This window comes from Myotis daubentonii, chromosome 18 (genome assembly GCF_963259705.1).
Source record: "Myotis daubentonii chromosome 18, mMyoDau2.1, whole genome shotgun sequence".
NCBI lineage: Eukaryota > Metazoa > Chordata > Mammalia > Chiroptera > Vespertilionidae > Myotis > Myotis daubentonii.
In genome coordinates, this window is record NC_081857.1 from 25,587,859 (window position 1) to 25,602,019 (window position 14,161).

The following is a 14,161-nucleotide window of genomic DNA, read 5'->3' on the forward strand; positions in this document are numbered from 1 at the left end:
ATAACTTCACATTCATACCTTAAGCAAATACAAGCTGCTACAAGTTTTGGACATTAGATTTGCTGGCCAAGGAAACAGAGATGTTAAATTTGAGAGATGTCTTTTGGAGTGGCCTTTAAACTTTATTATTTATAAGACTCATAACTTGTTAAAATGCATATTCCCAGGCCAGTCCGCTTCTGCTGGTATGGAATGGAGCCCAGGAATTTGCATATTTTAAGCAGCCCTTCTGCCTACAGAAGACACATGGAGTTCTCCACACTTCGAGAAATATCCATTGGTGCCTTGAAATAGTGAGTCACGTCTATAGCTATAGGGAATGAAAGGAAACTAATAAAACATTCTTTAGCACTTGAGTCAGATTAAGTTAAGCTACACAGCCAAAAGGAAACAAATAGTTGGGTGATTTTCTGGAAAGTTCTGGACCAAACCTTGTCTTTGCCTTAAGCTATGCAGGCGATGCCAAGATTTCACCACATCATGCAATGTTCCTGCTTCCCCTGGCAGCCATCAGTGAATTCTATAAAGCTCTCGCTTTCTCTGTTACAGGTTTGTGTGTAATCTCTCTTCCAAGACAGATGGCCATGCAAAATGCCATTGACCACATCCAGGAGATAATACAGAACACAATAACTTTATTTAAAACAGAGAAAATTTTGACAAATGTTAATTGGACCTTAGTAGAAGAAAAATCGAAGATTAAATACAGAATTTCTGTGAGTTGATGCCTGGCTTCTTTCCCTTCCTGGGTCTGCCTCTCTTGCTTTAGTTTATTATAAGAAACTTAATTCTGCTAATGAAATGTCAGAAAACTTGGGAGGGGGTATGTTTACTAGCTTTGCTATCTTGGTGAGAAGACTTCTTTGAATTTTGTCTTGGTGATCTAAACCCATTTGGCAAATATGTGAGAATTAGTGTTTTCACCAATTGGCTGATTGAATAATTATGAATGGACTTTCAAGCTGATGCTTCCAACCAGTTCAGGAACTGAGAGATCTCCCCCCAGATTAGTATTAGAAAAAACAAAAGAACAGTCAAGCATAGGCCATTTGGGGGAAGAATTTCACTTCTAAATCTCCCCAAATAAATAGTTACTTTGCCACAATATGTAGAAGGTTATCCACATGCACATGGTCCTTCATTTGAGCAATTCTGATTGAGTATTGAAATCTCTGAGTGACTAATCATTTTCACTTACTTTTTTTTTTTTAATATATTGATTTTTTACAGAGAGGAAGGGAGAGAGATAGAGAGTTAGAAACATCGATGAGAGAGAAACATCGATCAGCTGCCTCCTGCACACCTCCCACTGGGGATGTGCCTGCAACCCAGGCACATGCCCCTGACCCGAATCGAACCTGGGACCCCTCAGTCCGCAGGCCGACGCTCTATCCACTGAGCCACACCGGTTCCGGCCATTTTCACTTACTTTTAACTTTACCTCTGTATGCTTTTAAAACAGTCTAATGCTGTTCAGTTTCACCACATTTCGACTGGCGAAAAAGAGCAGGAATCCCCAACTGATGAAGTTTTAATAGAAGAAGCCAGATTGCATGTAGCCATCATACAAATGGTTGGTATTATTCACATAATCTGCTTTTAAGTTGGTTTTTATTCTTGCAATGCTTTTCATTCTTACTTATGGTTTACAGGTGACTAGAGAAGCATTTTTTTCATCATTTGATAGTCTATTGGTTGTTAAATTTATGCTTTATTTATGAAAGTTAAAAATAAAAATTAAAAATCTCTTTAGGCTTTAAAGTTCAAGTAACAAATCTCATTCTGTTTCTAAATCTAGTGGATTTTAATAGTTCACTTTTTGGGGATCTGAATGATGCTTGATGTAATTTACATATTTAGTAAAGTAAATATCCTCAAATATTTGAGTATCTTTTATAGAAAATTTTTTTAAAAAATATATTTTTTTATTGATTTTTTTACAGAGAGGAAGGGAGAGGGATAGAGAGTTAGAAACATCGATGAGAGAGAAACATGGATCAGCTGCCTCCTGCACACCCCCTACTGGGGATGTGCCCACAGCCAAGGTACATGCCCTTGACCGGAATCAAACCTGGGACCCTTAGGTCCGCAGGTTGATGCTCTATCCACTAAGCCAAACCGGTTAGGGCTATAGAAAATTATTTCAAGTAATCGTTTAATTCTTATAAATCTAATAAGGTAAAATAAATCTAGTGAATCAAAAATTCTCCTAAAATATTTCTAATTTAATATTTAAATGTTCTACAATAAACATAGGAAGATTTCTAGGTAAAATCAAGTTAAATCAACTTATCAAATTGCACATTTTAAATTGGGGCTACATTCTAAATAAGACAAATGTTAGTCAATATTACAAGTATTTAAAATACTCATTATTTATAGAGTCCTTTTTACTTTTATTTTAAAACGTATTATTATGAAAAATTCTAACATATACAAAAGTAGGTATGATAGTGTAATGAACCCCCATGTACCAATCTTTAAAAACCCATCCACACAGGACCAACCCTAACCCATTCCCACCTTCTTTCACTCCCCCACCTTCCATAGTATTTTGATATCATGTCATTTCATCTGTAAATATTTTAATATGTATCTCTAAATTTTAAAATCTTTTAAAAAGTATTGTAAAAAATAATATATTGACCTAAAATTAGTAAGATCTTAATAGCATCAAATATCAAGTCAATGATTTCCAATTGTCTGATAAATATGACCAATGCATATTTTTAGTTTATATTTTTAAATTGGATTCCAATAAAGTTCACACATTGCAATTAATGGGTATGTCCTTCTCAGAGTTGGGAAGTCTCTTATCTAGTAACTTCCCTCAGTTGAATTTGGGCTGCTGTTGTCACTCGTTTTGACCAATAAAATGCGGGGAAAGTGATATTGGGAACGTTCTGAAGCCTAGGCCTTGGGAATATTTGCAGCCTCTACAACGAATCCATTCTGAACAATGAGTAGGAGCGATGGGTACATTTTTAAGGCAGGAGTGCGTGATCAGCATATGAGGAAGTGTAGTGAGGAAGGACGTAGTCCCAGGAGGTAACTTTTTTAAAAAAAAATATTTCTTTTTTATTTTTTTTTATTTTTATTGCTTAAAGCAGCCGTGGGCAAACTACTGCCCTAACTGTTTGGCTCAGTGGACAGAGCGTCGGCCTGCGGACTGAAGGGTCCTAGGTTCGATTCTAGGCAAGGGCATGTACCTTGGTTTGTGGGTACATCCCCAGTAGGGGGTATGCAGGAGGCAGGTGATCGATGTTTCTCTCTCATCGATGTTTCTAACTCTCTATCCCTCTCCCTTCCTCTCTGTAAAAAAATCAATAAAATATATTTTTAAACAAAGATGATGCTACTGAAGCTGTTTGTATTACTAAAGTAAACTCTTTGAATAGTACAAATTTTGAGTTTCCTGAAGCTAGAAACCTTTGTATCTTTTAAAACATCCTGAACAGTACTTTGCAAAACTGAATATTCAGTAAATATTTAAATTGAATAAAATGTATTTCCCGCTATAGCATTTTTTGGTAAAAGAATACTTTAATTGTAATGAGTTCAATAATAATAGTGAGGGCTATATAAAGATTAAGCAGAATTCACTGCATTTATGTTTTGGTCCTTTGTAATTTTTATTTAAAATTGTATGTTTAGAGTAGCTTTGAAAAACAGTGTCAAGATGGAATCCTTGATACAGAGGCAGCCCGAATATTAATTGGTGCAACCAAAAGCTATTGTCCCATCCAAGGAAAGTAAGTATAGTATTTATTTAATTGATATTTCCAAAATTGAATTAATTTGTGATAAGGAATAAATGAACTGAGAGTTAAATGTCCTGATTGATCAATCTATTTATCTCATCCATCTACCTGTCCACCCATCCATCCATCCATCCATCCATCCATTTGTCTATTTCCTATTTGAGTTGTTTACAGTTCCCTCCCTGAAGGTTGGTGACATTAGGAGATTTGGGAGGAAGATCTGACTACAATGTAATTAAATTACAGGCTAAGAGAGTCATGAAAGAGCACCCAGATAGTTTCAATTGCTATTATAATTATTTTGTCTTTATATCAAATTCACTAAATTACTGTCTATGAGAGGTAGGAAAGCCTGGAGCCTGCTATTAGACACTCCATGAGGTAGAGCAGGCTCTGGAGGAATTGACCTAGCTGATAGATGCAATCAAACCTGGTGGGAAAGGCTCAGAATCTCAGAGATACATTGATACCTGGTCACAGTACTGGCAAACAGAAGCAATGGATGGTTCAAGACACGGCTGCAGGGCAACAATGATAGGGGATCCCATCTGGGTGACAGCTGATGGTTTAGCAGCCTGGTAATCTATCTGGGAGATCTGGCATCAGTTCCTGGATAAAGTTGGGGGAAAGCTAGGGCCTGAAGGACCTGGAGAGGTTTGGGCTAGCAAGGCATGACAAAGGGGAGCTTGGTTCCGAACCCCAAAGAATGAGTCTGGAGAAGTCTTAATTCTGTTGTACTCAGGTCAGGAATGGTTCCAGGAACAGACACAGCAGGAGTCTGATGCTAAGTATGTTCCTGTCCCATGACCATGAGTGGTCAGTGGATGGATACAGAGGCTCGGCACTCAGCATGCGTAATAAACCAACATTACATGGAGTGTAACTTTTCCTTTTAGATTGCCCCCAAGGACAGCTAGTGCTCGCTCTTTCTCCTAACATATGCATATGTTTCTCTCTTAGATTCATGAGTATTTATGATGTTTCAACTTATGTAAAAGCTAGAAGTTGGCTTATAAAGTTTAAAAAAATTTTAACTCTCTTGGAATATCATAAAGATACGGGATTTTTTATTCCATATGGGTAAGTATTGTGAACCTTTCATAGCAATATACTTGACAATCTGACCTTTTTACACCGTCAGAATACTTTACTTTGGTTTTTCTTATTTAAAACACACCCACTGACATTATGATCAACTGTTACTGGCTTAGTGGCGACTGAGCAGAGTGCTTGCTTGCCTGTTGCCATTGTGTTTCAGCAGATCCTGACTTCTCCAGGAGAGAGGGGTAGGAAGAAGCAGATGATGGTCAGATTTGGCTTCTTCAAGTTTTATTTGCCATGTCTTGGGTCAATTTGCATATTAGCCTTTTATTATATAGGACTAGAGGCCCAGTGCACAAAAATTTGTGCACTCTGCGGAGGGGGGGGGGTAGTCCCTCAGCCCGGCCTGTGCCCTCTCGCAGTCTGGGGCCCCTCAGGGGATGACCACCTGCTGGCTTAGGCCTGCTCCCTGGGGGATTGGGCCTAAGCTGGCAGTCAACATCCCTCTGGCAGCCCGGGAGCCCTCGGGGGATGTCCACTTGCCAGCGGGGAGCAGGCCTAAGCTGCAATCAGACATCCTTAGCGTTGCTTGGGAGGCAGAAGAGGCTCTCACCACCACCGCTGTACTGGCAGCCATCAGCCTGGCTTGTGGCTGAGCAGAGCTCTCCCTGTGGGAGCGCACTGACCACCAGGGGGCAGTTCCTGCATTGAGCATCTGCCCCTTGGTGGTCAGTGTGTGTCATAGTGACCAGTCATTCCCAGTCCTTCTGCTGTTAGGGTCAATTTGCATATTACCCCTTTATTATATAGGAGTGCCTAGCCAGCCTGGGTGAGGGGCTGATGGCTGTTTGCAGGCTGGCCACAGCCCCTTCAGTGTGGGGGTCCCCACTGGGGTGCCTGGCCAGCCTGGGTGAGGGGCTGAGGGCCATTTACAGGCTGGCCACAGCCCCTTCAGGGTGGGGGGGTCCTGCTGGGGTGCCTGGCCAGTCTGGGTGAGGGACTGAGAGCTGTTTTTAGGCTGGCTAAGCCCCCCAGCAGGGACCCTCACCCCATGAGGGTGTAGCCAGTCTGGGTGAGGGGCTGATGGCTGTTTGCAGGCTGGCCACAACCCCCAGCCACCCAAGCTCCCAGTGGAGGCTGTCTGGAAGCAGGTATCTGGGGTTTATTTGTCTTCTATAATTGAAACTTTGTTGCCATGAGTGGAGGTCACAGCTGGCTCAGAGCAGGTGGGAAGCTTGGCTTCCTCCATCACCTGGGCAACCAAGCCTCCTGCTTGCTCCAGCTCTGTGGCTGCTGGCCACCATCTTGGTTGGGTTAATTTGCATACAGTCGCTCTGATTGGATGGTGGGCGTGGCTTAGGGCGTAGCGAAGGTATGGTCAATTAGCATCTTTGTCTTTTATTAGTGTAGATATTTATTGATTTCAGAGAGGAAGGGAGAGGGAGAGAGAGATAAAAACATTAATGATGAGAGAGAATCATTGATGGGCTGCTGCTTGCACGCCCCACACTGGGGATTGAGCCTGCAACCTGGCATGTGCCCTGATCAGGAATCAAACTGTGACCTCCTGGTTCATAGGCCAATGCTCAACCACTGAGCCACCTCAACTAGGCCCTGTCCTTAATTTTAAACAATGCTACTTTTTTCTCTAAATTTGTTTCTTGCTTTCAATCTATAAATCTTTTCACTGTTTCCTATGTACATTCACCTTGATTTTTAAAAATACTGTCTTTGCCTGACATAGATTCACAGAGCCAAATTTTTATTTCTGCACTATGATTTTTATGTATAGAAAGTATGTTTTAGATTTTTCTTATCTATTATTTTATATTACACTTTCTTCAAATTACTGTTAATGATTTGTTTAAATAAATGTTGAACTGCCAAACCGGTTTGGCTCAGTGGATAGAGCGTCGGCCTGCGGACTCAAGGGTCCCGGGTTCGATTCCGGTCAAGGGCATGTATCCTGGTTGCGGGCGCGTCCCCAGTGGGGGGTGTGCAGGAGGCAGCTGATTGATCTCTCTCATCAATGTTTCTAGCTCTCTGTCCCTCTCCCTTCCTCTCTGTAAAAAATCAATAAAATATACTTTAAAAAAAAAAATAAATGTTGAACTTTCCATCTTGTTATACTTTTAAAGTGATCTAACATTTCACTTGATCTCTCTTTTTTTCAGGAATAATAAATTTCTGATATTTATATATCACATTGTATTTTCAGAAGAATTTGACTATGCAGGACATATTATATCATTAATGTACATTTATCCTCTGATAATTCATCTAACTTCAGTGCCAAGAAAGTTAAATGAGATGTCTCTGACATTAGTAAACTACTATTTTATATTTTTATATGTATTACAGTCAACATTAAAGGTACTGCTTTAAATAGAAATATATCCCATAAAAAAATTCAGATATTGTAAATTTATTTTTGTCACATTTTTGAAATAACTTGATACTAGAAGCCACTTGCTCTAACAGTTGATAGAATCCTAGAATTTTAATCTTTTTTAATTTTCTGGGTTTAATAATGAAATCAGTATAATAGCCACAGTTTTGGATATCAGATACAGCAACTATCATAAAGTGAACAGACGCTCAAAGGTCAAGTGACAAGAATTGAATGTTCAGACAGGATGTTTCCCTCAATTTCTCTCTGTAATGATGCAAAAAAGTAAATGAGCAAATAAAAACAAACTGGTTTGCTAGGTCCTCAGTAGGAGAACTATGTTTTACTTCAAAAGATAAGATTGTTTTCACACTTTAATTATTATCAATAGTCTCACAAAGAACCTGTTTATTGATATTTTTCATGGTTTGTTCTGGGTACTTCAGATTAATTAGAGAATTATATAGTTTGAATTAAATTATGATTTTTTATGTTGAAAATTAAAAATAATTTTTTGGAATTCCCCAAATGAATAACTTAAAACCCAACTTTTGGAATATAACTCATTTGTTGAGAATGTAACTGTTAATTTTTAAGATTCCCCCCTACCCTTCACATACAACATTGTATAGGTTCTATGAAATGACATATGTTCTATTTGTTTTCTAAACAGATAATAATTTTGAAAAGGAAATATTTTCATCAACATTGGAATACTCTGGAATTTTGTATCCTGATTATTGGAATTACTGATAGCTTTTGTGTATACTTTGTCAAATTGAGACCGGAAAACTTGGTTCTTATTCAGTTTACAATAATATTAGGGTATACAAGAATAATTAGATTTATTCCTCTGATCAAGGTAAAACTTCACATTTTAAAATATTGGGTCTTTTTTTCCTACACTGTTTGTTAAATATGTTCAGAAACCTCACTGAATTATTTTTACATATTTTCTTATTGATTTCAGAGAGGAAGGGAGAGGGAGAGATAGAAACATCAATGATAAGAGAGAATCATTGCACACCCCCTACTGGGGATTGAGCCCAAAACCTGGGCATATGTCTTGACTGGGAATCAAGCCATGACCTCCTGGTTCATAGGGTGATACTCAACTACTGAGCAACACCAGCCAGGCAGAAACCTCACTATTTTGAAATAAATGAGGGAAGGAGCTGTGTCTTCCCTTAGAACACTCTATGGGTAACTGATTGGTTCACAGTTTCACCTCCTTCAAGTCATTGCTCAAATCTCTCTTTTTTACACAGATCTTCCCTGGCCACCTACATAGAATGGCAACATGCCCCACGCCCGCCCTGTATGCCTAGTCTCCCAACCCATCTTCCTGATCCCTCTCTACCTGCTTAAGTTTATTTTTTCCTCACAGCATTATCACCTTTTTCTGTATGTTCAATGTACTCTCTGCTAGGTAGCAGTCTTCGTTGTTGTCATTGATATGACCTTACAATTCTTGAATGAAGCCTAGCATAAAGATTTGCTGAGCATGCTTCGCCTCGTCACGTTTTCAGGTTTCCCCCTCTCCATTATTGCAGTTATTAATCCCAACGCTGATCAACATTGTGGATGTGCAGATCAAGAGGCGCCTCAGCTTGATGTATAGTATCACCAAAGGCTATGTCAAAAGCCAAGAGGATGCCAAATTTTTGATAAAACAGATTTCTAGCAGAGAATCAATATATCAGGTAAGAGCAGTGGTCGGCAAACTCATTAGTCAACAGAGCCAAATATCAACAGGACAACGATTGAAATTTCTTTTGAGAGCCAAATTTTTTAAACTTAAACTATATAGGTAGGTACATTGTTATTAACTTAATTAGGGTACTCCTAAGGCTTAGGAAGAGCCACACTCAAGGGGCCAAAGAGCCGCATGTGGCTCGCGAGCTGCAGTTTGCCGACCATGGGTAAGAGACTAGTACTGGTCTTATGGGAAAAAAAAACACATCAAAACCCAAACAACGAAACCTAACTACTTACGTGTTCAAGAAACCAGGCCATGGCCACTCACCTTTAGAGAAGTCACATTGTGTCCAGGCTCTCACGGTTATATTCTCTTTGTAGGCAGAATTGGTTCCAACAGGCTCCTGCGCAGGGTCGTTCTGCAGCCATCTTACGGTTTGCTGTGGGCCCTGTTTGGTGTGAAGGGGGTTGGACCACAGTATGTGGCTGCCCTGGTCAGGCCAGTAGTTTGACATCTTCCCAATATTGACTCAATGTTGTCAGGAGAGGAGAAAAACCTAATAAAAATTGTATACCTTACTCTCATATTCAAAATGAGGGATTTATTACATGTGTTTTTCTAAAACCAACACAATCACAGCATATTCTCATTACTGACACTGATTAAACTTGAGATGACCAACAGCTGTTCTCTGTAACGAGCACCATGCCACGCATTGCCTGGGTGCAGAAATTCAGTCACCTGTGCCTGGCAGTCTGAGGAAACTTCAGTTGTTAGGTCACAGGGGTTTTGGTGTGGCCAAGTGCAAGCTCCTGAAAGACTCAAAGCCAGAGAGTAGTTCCATGAAGAGTGCTGGCTGGGACATTTGACGAACGCCTACTGTATGACTGAACAGAGATCGGTGACCCCGGGGTGGAGCTATGCGTGTCAGGAATTATCAGTAGGAAGCATGAACTAATTGACAGCACATTCTTCTCATTAATTCCACTGTTTTTGTGCTCCCAATAGACTGGCTCCCCAAACGACTGCTCAGTTGGCTCTCCCCTAGTGGGGCTCTATCTCTGAGAATTCTCCTGGGTGTGTGTGTGGTGCACAACAATCTTTTCTGAGAAATATTAGTTAGGCAAGCACAGCATTCATTGTAACATGAGCGTGAGCGTGGGGAAGGCAGCAGAATCACACAGAGGGCAGAACTGAGCCAAATATCTCCCCCAAATCATAAACTGAGTGAGATTTTGACTACTGTACTTCCCCCCCCAGATTTTTTAAATATATATTTTATTGATTTTTTACAGAGAGGAAGAGAGAGGGATAGAGAGTTAGAAACATCGATGAAAGAGAAACATCTATCAGCTGCCTCTTGCACACCTCTTACTGGGGATGTGCCCGCAACCAAGGTACATGCCCTTGGCTGAAATCGAACCTGGGACCTTTCAGTCCACAGGCTGATGCTCTATCCACTGAGCCAAACCAGCTAGGGCCCCCTCAGATTTTAAAGTTAGAAATGCACTTGGTATAATAAGAAATTAATGTTTTTTTCCTAACTTCTTACAGAAATTGTATGAAATTTTAGAAACCAACAAACGAGATGCTATCAAAGAACTAGGTAGGTCGTTGGAGTATCTGATTCCCTGTGTGTGTTACGTGCCATTGAGTTGGCTTCAACTCCTGGTGACCCTACTACTCATGAGTGATGTCCTATCCTCAACAGCCCTGCTTGCTCACCTCCTGTAGACTCACGCCTATGGCTTCTTTTATGGAGTCAATCCATCTCATGTTTGATCTTCCTCTTTTGCTGCTGCCTTCTGTTTTTTCCCGGCATTATTGTCTTTTCCAAAGAACCCTGCCTTCTCATGATGTGCCCTAAGTAGGACAGCTTCAGTTTTGTCATTTTTGCCTCCAGCAATGTTTCAGGCTTAATTTGCTCTAGGGCCCACCATCCCATAATTTAACCAAATGAAGACAAATTCATGCTTTCATTCAATTCTGCAATCACCCATTTACTCATCCAACAAGCACTTACTGAACACATGGAATGGGCCAGGTATGCAAACAGTGCAGACATGCACCTATGAGTAGCTAACTGCAGAAAGTTAGAGTTCTATTATTTGCTGTGGGAGCCCAGAGGAAAGAATGAGAAGTGTGGGAAGTGTACTAAGGATCAGATTCTTTAAGGTTGTAAGAAAAAGACATTTGAAAATTCCCTTTGTTTCACAGAGGGTGTTTGGCTTTGTTTTACTTTGCAAGGCTACTCAGGAGTGTGAGACCGCACGGGATGCCACTTCTTGAGCATCTGTGGTCGCTCTGCTTGAATCACAACACACGGCTAGGATCCTATACAAAGCTTCCTGGGTCTGCTTTCCTCCTGAGGGGGCTGTGGACCAGGCTTCCGGTGTGTGAAAAGTAGAGAGCTGGTAGAGAGCCTGGAAAATTGTGGGCCCCTAATACATGGAAGTTATTATAAAAGTAATCAAGTAAAACCACTTTGCATTTATAATCACAGTGTAAGACGCCACGGGGGCTCCTAAAGATCAGACTTTCCAAATCAAAACAGAAAGAATGTGGTCTAATGACTGAAATTTGAACTTCGGAGATAATAGCTCAATATTTGGGAGCTGTCTCAGAAAATCCAGGGCCCATTGCTGCCATTTTCATGTCGATAGATTTTTACTTCTGTGCTTTGAAAGATTAGGGGCCTAGGAGCTGCTGTCTTACATTATGTTTTAGGTTAATACAGAATATTACAAAGTTTCCTTGATTCAGTCCTATAAGAGGGAGTGCCTGTTCCCATATGATTACTGCAACCGATTGTTGAATACTAATTATGCCAGGAACTGTGTTAGTGGCTTTATATACATTATCTCATTTAACGCTTATAATTATTCTATGAGGCAAATACTGTTGTCATCTTCATGTATAGCTGGTGAAACTGAGGCTTAGAAGTTAACTTGCCTGGTAAGTGGTGAGCTAGACCTCAGGCCCAGGCGTGTCTGACACTAGAACCCGCTCTTGATCATCGTATCCATCATTTGACTGCTCTTCTCATTTTAGTTAGAAAAATGACTCCAGTACCTCCCAGGTGTCAGGCATTGCGCTGGATGCTAGGATTACAAAGATGGAATAGACACAGTTTTAGCCTTGACTCCCGGTCCTGTCCATACTTCCTCATGTTCATGAAAGAGGGGGGGGGAAAAAAGGGATTTGATCTCAGAAAGACTCACCAGCCAAAGTCCAGGGGCTCTTTGATCTCAAGTCATTTATTCAACTAGCCAACAAACAATATGTAATTTATATAAAATTATCCATGAGACAGGTGAAAAGAATAATATTGCAATGGAACGAGTTTCATAATGGGCCAGGTAGGAGTGCCATGGGAATAGGCAGCACGAGTGATTTTTCTCCTCGCCAGTGGGAAAAGCCGTTTTTCAGTTTTTTCACCCATAAAATGGAGATGAAAATAACTCTGGTTCTACCAGCCTCACCAGTCCTGTCTGAGACAGGAACAAAAAGGCTGTTGTGTAAATACTTTGGAAATCACAAACTATTTATTACACAAATATTAGTCATTGCGGCTATTGCATGGTTTGCTTACTGAGAGGTTTATTCGCATCAGGACTCATAGAGCACGAGGATCGTGATGTGGTCATTGCTTTGAAGACCAGGCAGGCAATCCAGACCGTGATTGCCAAGTCTCTGAAACACCTCGCCTTCCTTTGCTCCAGAGGCATTATCGATAAGCACGAGGGCATCGAGATGAATAAGGTAACGGAGCAATTTTTATGTTGCTTGATTCCATTAGCCTGACACCCCAACCTGTACTGTGACTTTATTTACTTATTTGTTTGTTTTCAATCCTCACCCAAGGATATTTTTCCATTGATTTTTAGAGAGAGTGGAAGGGCTACTTTAGAGTATTCTTCAAATTACACCTCTGCACGCATTGTGTTTTGTATTTTTTTTTTCCATTTATCACTTTGAAGGCTATATGAGATTCAACTGAATGCTTGATACCCATAAATAATAACCCTTATGGGGAGAGAGACTTATTTTTTCCTGTCGATTTGGTTAGAAAGGTAGCGGGTAAACAGTCATTCCACAGTTACTAATTGAATGCCTGCTAAGTGTCAAATTGTCAGCCAAAGAGATATAATTATCAATCCCAGGTCATAAGGAGGCAGGTAAGTCTATTTGATTTAATTAAGTAAATATATATGGGATACTTACTATCTGTTATGGACTCTTGAGGAGATGGGGATAGTTAATGGATACTACACTGTCTCCTAAGGTCCATGGGCTCTTCCTCATTCTTTCACTCAGTCACTTGTTCATCCAATCAACAAAAGTGACATAATATGGAGGGTGAAACACGGAAGTACAACTACTACAACTACTATATTGCAATGAGTTCCATAAGGGAGACCTGTAGATGCCTTGGGATTATGGAGATAAGTGGTTATCTCTTACTTGGTGGGGGAAGCCAGAGAGGGCTTCTCAGGGTATCCTCCACTAGAAGGGTTTAGAGAAGCAAATCATACACATGAAGATAATGGAGAGAACATGTCATTAAATCATATAGTAATCAACCTTGAAGTTTAGATAATTTAAGATTAAGGCAGGGTAGAATGTAAGTGTTAATTGGATTATAAGGATGATAAATTGAATATGAGATAAGACATCAGTGAAAATAATAATGAGGGGAGAATAGGGACAAAAAAGTTAGAGGACAATTTAAATACGGTGAGAGAAGCTCTGAGTCAAAAATCAAGATTCAGTTTGCATAACAGTTGTTTGTTTAGATTTCCTCAGTTTTAACCAAGTGTACCTTTTCTGTTATAGGATCTGATCACCCTTGTTTTGATTGTTTGTTTTTAGGTACTTCTTTCAAAAATAAAAGCACTGAATAACTTTCCAATGTCAATCCCGCCCCCTACTCCTGACAAATATCTTCATAATATTGTTTGGCTGGAAAATAAAGATGTTCTCATTGAGTTCTTCAAGGTAAAGCTTCTGTCTTCTGTTCTGGCTCAGGTTTAATCATTATTTTTAGTTTTTCCCACTCCCTAATATAAGATTAACAACTACAAAATTTAAAGCAAGATTCCTGTAATGGCCAATAAAGGATAAGTCAAATGGAGGCCTAGCAAAACCTAGAAGAGTAGATTTCATTTTAAGCCTAAAAAGCAATGATTGTTTTCTTACAATGGATTATCTGCTCAGGATGAGCTCTCTCTGTTACCTGATCATTAGCAATCCCATCTTATTTTATGTTGT

General features: G+C 40.0%; 1 protein-coding gene across 1 annotated transcript in view; it reads left to right on the forward strand.

Moving 5' to 3' along the window:
• Positions 1-14,161, forward strand: part of SLC9C2 (solute carrier family 9 member C2 (putative)) — a 49,496-nt gene that overhangs the window by 22,962 nt on the left and 12,373 nt on the right. Inside the window, exons 11-20 of the mRNA XM_059674229.1 lie at positions 550-716; positions 1,478-1,573; positions 3,655-3,752; positions 4,722-4,841; positions 6,977-7,175; positions 7,865-8,053; positions 8,745-8,894; positions 10,445-10,496; positions 12,504-12,652; positions 13,763-13,888. Coding sequence (XP_059530212.1) covers positions 550-716; positions 1,478-1,573; positions 3,655-3,752; positions 4,722-4,841; positions 6,977-7,175; positions 7,865-8,053; positions 8,745-8,894; positions 10,445-10,496; positions 12,504-12,652; positions 13,763-13,888 — 1,346 coding nt within the window. The remainder of the gene's footprint in view (positions 1-549; positions 717-1,477; positions 1,574-3,654; positions 3,753-4,721; positions 4,842-6,976; positions 7,176-7,864; positions 8,054-8,744; positions 8,895-10,444; positions 10,497-12,503; positions 12,653-13,762; positions 13,889-14,161) is intronic.